Here is a 12572-nt window from a genome sequence, read left to right on the forward strand (position 1 = left end):
GCTACTAAACCTAACCTAAATTACAAGTTATAGTGTTCAGTTAAACAGTAATATTCAGGGATCCGAAACGTCGGGATTAAACAATATTTATATAACCGCGATAAAATATGGATATAGAGTAGATATGGTACAAAATAATGTTACTTGTGAGATGACGGCAGATAGAAGAGTATGGAAGGAGAAAACATGCTGCGCCGACCACAAACAAAATTGGGATAAGGGCAGGAGGATGTTGATGATATAACCGCGATAAAATTCGTAAAAATAGTTTTATTTAGAAGTAATATTCAGTCTAAATTATCTCCTTACCTGGGGCGCTAGTAATATCCAGTTTGACGGACGTAGTGGAGAACCCAAGGTCATTCCTGGCTCCGCATTCATAGGACCCATAGTCTGAGGAACTAACATCACTGATCAGTAGTACCGAGGTATACGTGATCGAGTCCAATTTGTGGTATTCTGCATAGTACTTTGTGGATGTGTTTACAGGGAGTTTTGCGCCGTTTTTCGACCAAGTGAAGTTTGGTGCGGGGGCTGCTTTGCATCTGAAATATATCGATAGTTTTTAATTATGGGAATACTTTTTTTAAAGTCTTAGATTTTTTGGTTTACAATATTAACCCCCGCACTCAGAGACATTTAATGATTACTAAGTCACTCCTTAGTAACAGATTCTCATAGAAATTCTGCACTAAGGAACGGCTTAACCATTAAATGTCTCTGAGTGTGTCCATAAGAGCCTGTACTTTGGAGAACTCTTTAAAAATACGGTTGCTAATTTTCTTTTGGACATTAAAGAGGTGATTTCAAAAGATCGATCATTTCAAAATGGTTACAGTTTTCAATTAAATTTTGATAAACTTATATCTTAGATAGACAAACGGGAAGGTCAATATAAATAGTTTAACTAAAACATTTCCCTAACCTAGATCTAAAGTTAGCTAAAAACCTTTCTATTCATAAATCACTTTGTCTGACGGTTCACGTCGTATTTGACGTAATAACTCAGACTTAGGCTACTTTCTTCACTCCTCCTTATATTTAATATTTTCCTGTTTAGTATAGGCAGACTTATTTTTAGGTAAAATAAATATAGGTAAGACAAAAAAAAATGTGGTGCTAAATATGTATTCCAAACAAAATTTGATGCTTGGTGACCTAAAAAGTCTCTTATTATAGTAACTTAAGGGCCGTATTTTTTTAATAGCTATATATAAATTAAAAAGCTTAGTTACACTTTACTGCACAAAATATGGGTGACCATTTAAATTACTTCTTCAATGTCAATTTTATGTTCAATCTACTTTAACTACCACCTTTCATTTATTTTATCCTTTTGGTCTTTTGTTAATTTTTGACTTTCAAAAAGTGCTGTTTTGCAGCCAAATTTGAACAAATGAGTTTGAGTTTTCAATACTTACTTGCAAGTCAATCTCCCAACCTGCCCCACATTGGAGGCAGATTTCATCAGACTCGGCGAGCTGTCCAGCTCAGGCTTAAACCTCACAACCAGCATGACATCCTGCCTAGCTTCACTACCAATCCCGTTGTCTACTACACATTGGAAGTTTCCTACATCTGCACGGGTTGCTGACTTGATGAGCAGAGTGCTGGTGGAGTTCCGAGGCTCGAAGGATACGTGGTTGGGGTTGATGCTGTAGCCTTTTCGTTCCCAGCGTATGTTGTCGGCTGTTAGGGGGTTTCCTGTAATGGAAGGGGTGGTTAGTTTTCGTAGTTAAATTAGAGAAACTTCGAGGTACTTATATGAAACCATTATCAACATCAAAAATCTTTATAAAAATGATTAATAATTGATATTTGAAATACGAATGGGAATAATATCCTTAGTAAAAAGTAAATTTATATGATACACATAAATGAAAAATTTCAGAAAAAAAAAATCTAGAAATACATAATACCGATGTTGACAAATTCCTTCAATTTTCATAAAAATATGTGGAAAACATTATTGAGTTAATACATGTTTTAATTAACATTCCACCAAATAAAATTTAATTAATTAACAGCAAAAACAACCGTTACCACGAAATGCAATATTTACACTGCATTGAAGCGAAAACGACCAACATATTTTAATACAAAATATAAAGCAATAACAACTTTATTTTTTAGTCAACAGTACTCCTCATTTACTTAAATATAACATACAAAATAAATGGGAAAGTATATTTGTATATATCTTTTTTACTTTTTTAGAAAATAAGTAGTTTAAGGTTGTATGTATAAATATATAGTGTACATATTTGATTTAAAAAAATAAAGTAAAAAAGAAAATAGAAAAGTCATATAATTATCTAAATAAAATAAAAAGAACATCTTACCATTAGCAGTGCAAGATAGCAATGCATCTTGATTGGGACTGAGTACCTCATGCTGAGACACCGACTTAATGCTCGCAGGATCTAAAAGAAAAATATCAAGTTAATTTCTGTTATTACTTTAGAAAAGTTTTATGAAGAAGGTTCTGTGTCTATGTATAAAGGGGAATTTATTTTTGCTCGTTTGTATACTAAAGACTCTTAGACTATTGAATCGATTTAATACATTCTATCGCTGTTGGAAAGCAACTCTATCTCCGGAAGGCATAGGCTATATTTTATCCGGGTACGTGAAATTGTTCCCATGAAACGCTGGTGAAATCGAAGGAAAAAGGGAGTTCAAATAAAAAAAAAGGTAAAAAAAATAAGTATCGTCTATAGAAAAAATAGTCTTAAACTAAATATTGTCACATATTTTAACAGCGGAACATTTTGTCACATCGCACCCCAAACATACCAAATTACAATACCCCAAACATTTAACCCCTCACTCCACTAAAACTAAAAACATTGACCCAATTTTTCTGCAATCAAGTGCACACATTCCATTGCTCGTAAGGCGTTCTAATCGAATTAATCGTTCCGGAACCGTCATTAACCTGCAAGTTACCATTAGTTAAATAGGGTTTCAGAACGCTTCAATTTGTAACCCTTTGCAAGTTTGATAAGCACATTATAGACAATAGTTGATCAACAATTCTGAGTCGTGGTAAAGGACCAACCTCTCAAGTATGAGTGAGGTTCGATCCCAGGTCAGGCAAATACCAATGCAACTTTTCTAAGTTTGTATGTACTTTCTAAGTTTATCTTAGAATTACAATACACCATTAACTGTGTTTCGGATGGCACGTTTAGGTCCCGGCTGTCATTGAACATCCTTGGCAGTCGATACAGGTAGTCTAGAAGCCAGTAAGTTTGACACCAGTCTAATCAAGAGGTATTGGGTTGCCCGGGTAACTGGGTTGAGGAGGTCAGATAGGCAGTCGCTTCTTGTAAAGTACTGGTACTCGGCTGAATCCGGTTAGACTGGAAGCCGACCCCAACATAGTTGGGAAAAAGGGTCGGAGGATGAGTTATCAACAATTCTGTTTCGAACCAATGGAGGTTCTTGTAAGTATTTTGTAGTTAAAATTATGTTCCGAGGAAAGCTGACCTTTTGCTTTCACGACATAGTTGTTGTTAATTAGGTCAGAGGTAATTTTCTTGTGGTATATTTTGTGAGAAGGTTCTCTTTGAAAAATAAATTATATATTTAGGTAAAATAAATCTTAGGCACAGTAACATATTTCGAATCGGCCTCTTAAATATTTTTAACTAACTTTTAAAAAAGTTTCACAGTACAGTTTCTCTTTCTGAATGTCAGATATGACAGTTTTCCTTCTAATTAAAAAGTAAAAATCAAAATTATGACATAACGTGGGCAACAGCTAGTAATAATATAAAAGACATGATTTAAAATGTGTATTTTAGTGAGAAAGTACATAGATTTTCCTCCTAAACTTTCTATGAACGCCTTCCATACCCCGAAGTCAGAGAACTTACTTGCAAAAAAAAGTACCCAGCTAAAAAAATACTTACAATGTACAGAAACGCTAATATTAGCGACAGCATTGCCCTGAGAGTTGACAGCCTCGCACGTGTAGATGCCCGCATCGTGACGCGTCAGTTTCGTCATGTTCAGCATACTGCCTTCTGATATTATCCTGTCATCTAGGGAAAAAGATAATAGATTCGTAAGAGTTTATTGTGTGAGATGTTGAAAAATAGTACTCCTGGCAGTATAAAATATTGGTCGGTCACAAATTACTAGATGTAGATATGTAGAATATATGGCTTGGAGATAAAATCGTTAAAGTGAAGTAAGCGAGTTATTGTAGGATAATTTAAGCACCATTTAAATAGAGAAAAAAATTAGCAAAAAACTATAAAAATATTGTGTAATCGACAATTTGATGTAACAAGTTGTTATATATCTTGCCATAATATCTAGATCAATATAAGATTGATCGCAACACTTGCGAATAAATGCTTCTCTGAGCGAAAAAAAGCTTTTGTACGATTGAGACTTATAAGGCTACTCTGCTATTTCAATAAATTCTAAAATTAAAAAAAATGCAACTAGGTCAGATTCATTGTCATCAAGTGTAAACCTTTATTATTGCTGTATAATTAATCGCTCCACATTTCTAGCCCTTGTTTCTCTGTTAGGCTACACCCGCATGACTATGTAAGACAAATAAGCGTTTTAGGCTCATACATTCATTAATCATATTTACTCAAGTTTCGTGTGTTTTGTTCGTAGTGGTAATGTGGGCGTTTTTAGTCTAAACTCATATTATAAAGCTAAAGTTTGCTTGAATGTGCTAATCTCAGGAATCTCGTGGTCTGATTTGTAAAATGATTCCCATGTTAGATAGTCCATTTATTGAGGAACGCTATACTTTTTATCCTTGTGAGAGAAGGATTTCCTACAGGACGCCAGTGAAACCGCTGGTATAAGCTATTATTATATAACCAGGTAACTAAAATAGTTTGGAAATGTCTATGGTGGCAAAAAAACAATATAAAATCAGATAACAATTTGTAATGATATAGGTAGATTATGACCTGAAATTATTTTGCAATGATATCTATAGTTAGATTATGACTTGATCTGGCTAATAAGTAGTTGAAATCCCAACAAAATGCGATAATTTCAGTGGCACAACTAATAAAACTATGATTTCAAATTTAATAATCAGTTTCCATCAAATATTTACTTCCAAAATAAAATAAACAATTAAAACAGATACACTAATTAACAACAAACGAATTGCGGTAACATTAACCTACAGTTATTTAGATATTAAACCGCCGGCATTTTTGTACTCACAACAACAGGGGCCCGATTCTGCTAAGTCAATAATGTCAAAATTGAATCGCAATAGCAGTTTTAACCTTAGCGGGCATTCTGCTTCTAATATAAGACCAATCGTATTCCAATGACATTAGATTGGTCTGCCATTTGGTCTATACGGTAGTTTGCTCTACAATCATATTGCAATTGTAAATAATTTGCAGACAATATAATTCATTATTGAATCACAGAAACGGATAAAAACGTTTATTTAAAAGAAAAAATTGCGGAATGCCACATACGCTTCAATCGTAATTGAGTCGTGATTGGATCTCAATCGGATGTGAATCGTATGTCGCTTGAGTAAAATTAGTAGAATCGCGCCCCTGTTAACGGACCACAATCATTAATAGTTAGTTTAACTTAAATTGCATACCAAAGTGATAATAGTTTGTTTTCCGGCTTTATTACAGTTAATTACAAAACAAAGTTTGTTTGCATCAAATGTTAATGGTGTTTTGTTAATAACTAAATTGTACGGAATTATTTTAATGGTTGAATGTTTGGTTACCGTTTTTGAATTACATTTGAACACGATTATCGAATTGTCATTGATTTAAGCTGTGATTTACGGGTGAAACCACCTTCTCAAGTACAAGTGTGCGAGTTCGATTCTAGATTAGGTCAGTACCAATAAAACTATAGAAAGTTATTTTGTACTTTCTAAGTGTAGCTTAGACACCAATAACTGGGTAAAGGTGAAGGAAAACAGCTTGAGGAAACCTGGACTATATATAGTCTGAAATCACCAATCCGCAATGAGCAAGCGTGGTGATTAATGCTCATTCCTTCTCTGTATGAGAAGAGGCCTGTGCCCAGCAGTGGGACGACAAGGCTAGGTACCATATAAGTGTTAGGGGAAAATATCATAGAGATATGAATATTATAATTTTAGATGTCATTTTGAATTAGATAAAAAACACGTCTGCAAAAGACAATAATTAAAATGAGTGCTTCATAAAAGCGCTCATTCAGTTAATTAAAAGAAATTTCTAATTAGACCATTGTACCTAAGTTCTTTTCTGTAAAAGAAAATAATTATTTTGATTACATCTCCAAATTATGTTTTAATTTAGTGTTCTGTTTGAAAAGAAAGACAGTTTGTTTTAATGGTTTTTTAATTTGCAAATATTTTTTTAAGTAGGTTTTTAGAAGTGATTATTTTGTTTTAATAATTTATCACAATTCTGGCTACTTTTATTTTTAGACACGCAAACTTTTGAGACAAGAATTTATTTAAAATATTTAGTAATACAACAGTTTTAAAGTATTATAGTTAACAATTCTTCAAAGTAGGTACGTTAATTGCCTATGCTTATGCGACGAACGGCTACACCGATTTTGATAAAATTTCCTATTGGTATATGTCACAATTTACCGCTTCATTTAGGTGTCGCTTGATAAAAAGTTGCTAGTTTCAGATAACATTTTAAAAAAAGCAAAAAAAAATATGTTTTGAATTTACAAAATCGCAAGAGATATAGGGACGAAATACGCCTGACAGGTGAAAAATGACAGCTAGTCGTAAATTTTAAATGTCTGGGTCTCAACAGACCTCTAAATATTTGTTACTTCAATTCTATGTTTTGCACTTGAATAAATTGTAAAAAATACAGAAAAGCATAGAAATATTTATTAGGGTTTTGCGTTTAGAATCACTAATAGTTCAGTATTTTGGATAGATTTATTTGCTGTATTTTTTTGGGAACATACGTGATCGTATTTTTTTTCCAAAGCTGCCAATTGCACAATTCAAAAATCATTTTTATATAATTTTTTGATCTTTTTCATACCGCTGGAATAGGTATATATCAATCTCCAAGCCATCATGATATTTTGCAATCATTTAATATCAAACGCAGAATTACCCTGCTTATGTGTTACCTTTAAAAAAATAAAAAAAAATAGAATATTATGTTATAATCATAACACATACACTGAATGTTTAATTTAACATGTATATGCATTGTTATTTACTAAATTAGTTATACCAATTCTTGGAGAACTTTTTGGTCATACTACTACGCACGCAAATATCGCGACTCGACACAACATAACGAAACTACGGAAAAAGCCGACAATACACGAAGTCTTATTACTTTGAGTTACGGTCTATTTGAATTTGTTTTGACTGTACAGGGTTAATATGACAATAATTTCCGTAGTTTTAATTATTTTTGGGATAAAAAATTACCTATATTAAAAATGATATAAATCGATTCAGTAAACGATTCTGAACAAACTAATTTCAGGATGTGCGTTAGTTAAGTTACATGTTGTATATGGAGATTAATTATATTTTGACACATTAATATTATAAATAACAACAAAAATATAAAACCACAGCCTTTTGTATCTGGCGTGCAAGAAGTTTTCCATTGGGTATGTACAGTCAACTTCAAGTCGATGGTAAAAGTTTTATAGGAAAATCGTACTTATTACTATTGAGTTAAGGTGCATGACAGTTACCACTGATGTGCAGTATACCTTACTTAAAAACTTCTTCTAATCTTCTACGAAATTCCTACTTACTTCCAGTACTATAAGAAGACTGCGTGATAGGCAGTCCATCCTTCGTCCAGGTATATGTGATGCTGCCAGGGTTGCCATCAGCTCGGAGTACTATGATGAGGGGTTCGTTCTCCACTCCAACGGTCGTGTATGGCGTTGTTTCGTCGAAGATTGGCGCGTCTGGGGAGAATTGGGGTGGTTAATTTTGGTGAAACGATGTAGTGAGTATCGTGAAGTTTCTAAATGAAAAAGTAAAATAAAGCACGATACTTTAAATTAAATAGTTTCTTCACTCTAAACAAGGCTCTGTAATTGAGATTGATTATCATGTCTATTCATTTGCACGTCGGCCTAACAGGTATAGTTTAAGATTTCGTTAAGATTAGCTTTGAGGTAAAAAAAAGTCTCTGGACAAAAACATAATCCAGATGTATGAACTAACTCTCTTAAAATGTGAAGGAAAAAGCAAACACTGTTCATCAATCTAATGTTTGAAAAGCAAGTTTTTAAGACTGCAGGTATTAAGGTGTATGTTTGTAATACTTTCACATAAAAACTACCAAAGGCAACTTTATGAAACTTACCAATAACACAGCTTTTATACCTGCTATATAATAACCTACTTTTTAACACGCTTATATATATTATCTTCACTTGTAATAATGTATGTAAGAAAATCTTAAAACCTTAATTTGACCCACTTCCCGGTCTTCGATTGGGATGAAATATTGCACTCGCTCTGAGTTCTGATGACAATACATGACTAGCGTGTTTTTTTATTTATTTTTTTTTACTATTAATTATCCATATGCGGAAACTACTTACACAAAACTTTAAGTGGTAACGCATCATGCACACTTCTCTGGAGCGCTTCATTCATCGCTTGACAGGTATACACGGCACCGTTCAGATCCTTGGTGATGGTCAGCTTCAGCTCGATGGTGGAGACTGTTCCTCCGTGCAGGCCTTTCTTCTGCTGCATTGGTAGTCCTGGGGAAGAAAAGGGGGGGGGGGGTTAGATATTGTGTTTCAAAAAGGTTAAGCCCCCAGTACACGTTGGCCTGTGTTGGGCCAAGCTTTGCAATGCACAAATGTAGGCCATGATCAAATGGTGTTTACACATTGGCGCATGCCTCATTGCTGCCCGGCAAACCACTTGCGATGGACGTCTAGGTAGTTACGGCTGCGGCTGTTTATTTGTATACTACACTACTATATTTATACTATACTGTACTACTATATTTATATTATGCTACACTACTATATTTACTACTTTATTTTTTGTTATACGCAACACAAAAGTGTACTATCCTCAGCGGCCGGTGACGAACTAAACATTGGCCGAATGTGTAAACACCACACGCCAAGCTGGGCCACGATTCCTTTGATGTGTGCCCAAAAAACCGACAACTCGCCGAATGCGCGCCAACCTTGACAAATGTCCGCTAACCTGCACCAATACCCCGTGTACACATTGGTGATGGCGTGTATTGGCCGCACTTGGGCCAACGTGTACTGGGGCCTTTACGACTGTGATAAACAGTCTGACTATTCTATTTTTGAGACAGGTGAAGATCTAAATATCGTTTTTTTAATAAGTATTGGTGTAGTTGAAAGACTTTAAAATATTACCTTAACAGAAAGAAGGGCTATAGCCGGAATGTGGTGTATTTTTACAAATATTTTTTTTTAATTGATTTCTGGCATTAAATAAGTATTTTAGGCTTTCCTAAGTTTCTGATAAACAATTGAATAAATACTTCATATTATATGATTTCTACCTCTATCCTTACTTTTATATCAATTAATAACGATTGGTTTTAAGGACTTATTCGGTGCTGTCAATTATATAACAACCGACAAAATATTCTACTTATAAGAACACCCTTCTTAAATTAGTGTTTTTCGTTCAATAGCCAACTCTACATCTCTGCCTACCTTTACAACAGAAACTGAACATTTCCACCAGTATAATATATTGACAACACACTAACACAACTGTATGTAACATCGATTGGCTCGCACGGCTAAACTGCCTGTGTGCATAGACATAGGATTTACATGCAAAACAGTGCAACTGTGGACATTGTCTGTCTGTGAAGATGTCGTTTAGCTAAGATTGTTAGAATGGCTTTATGGCTATTATATATCTGTTATTTTCGATAATGATTTATGACCACAGATTAAAGAACTTTGACTTTGAGTACTACCTAATGTTGAGCTTTAGGATTGTTTGAAAGAGTTATCGCGGCTCCAAAAGGAACATGATGGGTTTTAATCAGTAAGAGTCTGACACTCCCTCGCACTGCACCCACAGCGGGAGGGATCATTTGATGATTCCTCAGAAAAAAGTTTCCCCAGATGTAGTTGAGCATTTTAACTTGTTATTGATAATAATGTAAGGGTTTCTAGTTTAAGAATACACCTGGGTAAAACTCTTTAACTTCTAACTTACTCTACGATTGTCAAAGTGTATACCGTATATAATGTTGTAAGTGCCTAAAGGCTTGCAGTGAGATAAGGCCCTTCAAATAAATGTTCCTTTCTTTCTTACTTATGCAAGTAAATTTCAAATACCCACCTTGTACAGGTATTCCATCTCTCCACCACGACAGTGTGGCCGGGGGGTTACTGCTGGCTGCGTCACAATATAGTGTAGCTTCGATTCCCACTTTAAGCTCTTCTGGTTCAACGCGAACTTTCACTGCTTCCGGGGCAACTGTTGGAAACGATTAAATGTTAAAATCGAAATAAAATAGTGATGGCACACAATCATCATCCTCCGAGCCTTTTTTCCCAACTATGTTGGGGTCGGCTTCTAGTCTAACCGGATGTAGCTGAGTACCAGTGCTTTACAAGGAGCGACTGCCCTATCTGACTCCCTCAACCCAGTTACCCGGGCAACCCAATACCCCTTGGTTAGACTGGTGTCAGACTTACTGGCAGTGACAGTGGAAGGAAGTGATGGTACATAATATGGATCGATTTTTTATCGATAATATTTCTGCATCATTTTTTTTTTATATTAATAAGACTAATGATAAATTCTATCAGGTTGAAAGCAGAATTGTATCTTAATAAATACGTACAAAAGCATAAACAAACAATTAAATCCTTTGAAGTTTCAAAACATTTAACTTTACCCTTAATTTCAACTTTAAGTATAAATGAATAAAGTTTAAAATAAATTGCCAAAATGATGTATAGATATCGCTTTCAGCATACACATTATGCGAAATTCAAAAGCGATTAATCATTGAAATGCCTAAATTTGATTCAATACAAACGTGTATTGATGATATACATGTATACATAAATGTATATATGTATATGTATACACCCCCTAGAGCACCCCTCATAAATTCTATCAATATTTTATGAGAATATTGTATGGTAGTTGAATTTACGAAAAATTTTTTGCACGTCAGTGTAATGTGAATTCGATTTGAAATATCACTACAGCTTGCCATAAATGTTTCAGAATTGACGTTCCAAACGGGATTATTACAGAAAAATCCTGTAGATATAAATATTTGATTTTCAAAAAGTAGATTCTCTTTTGTTGATTCCATACATCAAAAAATATGTTTTCTCATAATATAGGCATAGGTAAATAAAAAATCCTTGAAATTAAATGCATCAGTTCACATTTAAAATTATCCTTGACGATTTGTCCTCGCTGTTTTTTTCAACCAATTACAGCGGCGGATTCAAAATTTAACTATCAACTTACCACAGATTAAAGTACATGACAGTGAAATTGTTACGAACGTTAACACATAGCTGCACAGAGAGAGAGACTTTCTGTTACAGCCTTTTTATCGTCCCACCGCTGGGCTGCGGCCTCCTCTCACACGGAGAAGGATTGAGCATTAATCACCACGCTTGCTCAATGCGGGTTGGTGATTTCAGACTTTTATAGTCCAGGTTTCCTTAAGATGTTTTCCTTCACCTTGTTATCAGCCATTGGTGTCCAAGATATATATTATAATAAATAAATAACCAGCATCCAATTCAAAATCTAACCGTTAAATACTTACAGTAAACGTTCAAAGTGACAGTCTCAAACAGTGGTATCTCAGTGGCACTGTTGGTCGCTTCACATCTGTACTGAGCCTGGTTATCAGTCACGTTGGTTAAGATGGAGATTTCAGCAGAAACTGAGCGTTCCGTCTGTTTTGTTACCGAATGAATCTGAAAGAAAATATTACGATTAATGTTATATTAAAATTGTAGGAGGCTTGTAAATAGTTACTTCTATTATAAATGTGGAAGTGACTCTATCTCTTACGCCCAACTTACTACTACACCTAACTTCTAAACCTGAGAAAAAATTATATATAAGCAATTTTTATCTTGGTGTCGGAAACCGTTCTATCTGGAAGCGCGTGGAACCACTGGTAGAAGCTAGTTATCTTCCGTGATAAATGGGTAATCTAACAGTTTTTCAAATCGTCCTAGTCGTGGGGATAAGCGAAGCGCATACAAACAAACAGCTATTAACTATAAAAGTATGAATTTATGTAATGGAACTATAAATGTAGGTATTCATATTTAATTTAAACACTTGAATTGCTTTACAACAAAACGCATCATCAAATAGCGCATAAAATAAACTACATACTCACCAACAATTTACAATATACATATCGATACTTGAATTCGATACTCGAATATCGATATCGGATCGTTCCACTCGATTTAACTATTCTTAATAGCGAAACAATGAGAGTATTCCGTCGAAAATTTTGAAGCGAAATTATTTAGCTTCAAAAATTATTTTGTAAAATGCTTTTGGAAATATTGCTAAGGAAATTCGTCGTGTT

At 34.3% G+C, this 12572-nt stretch overlaps 1 protein-coding gene across 1 annotated transcript in view; it reads right to left on the reverse strand.

Moving 5' to 3' along the window:
- The window catches only part of LOC124642954 (nephrin), a 110399-nt gene that overhangs the window by 10437 nt on the left and 87390 nt on the right, over nt 1-12572 (reverse strand). The window contains exons 9-16 of the mRNA XM_047181755.1: nt 11787-11940; nt 10328-10465; nt 8572-8736; nt 7768-7926; nt 3918-4049; nt 2343-2423; nt 1422-1704; nt 310-545 (exon numbers count right to left, since the gene is read on the reverse strand). Of these exons, the coding sequence (XP_047037711.1) occupies nt 310-545; nt 1422-1704; nt 2343-2423; nt 3918-4049; nt 7768-7926; nt 8572-8736; nt 10328-10465; nt 11787-11940 (1348 nt within the window). The remainder of the gene's footprint in view (nt 1-309; nt 546-1421; nt 1705-2342; nt 2424-3917; nt 4050-7767; nt 7927-8571; nt 8737-10327; nt 10466-11786; nt 11941-12572) is intronic.

The sequence above is a fragment of the Helicoverpa zea genome, chromosome 26 (assembly GCF_022581195.2).
Source record: "Helicoverpa zea isolate HzStark_Cry1AcR chromosome 26, ilHelZeax1.1, whole genome shotgun sequence".
NCBI classification, from domain to species: Eukaryota; Metazoa; Arthropoda; class Insecta; order Lepidoptera; family Noctuidae; genus Helicoverpa; species Helicoverpa zea.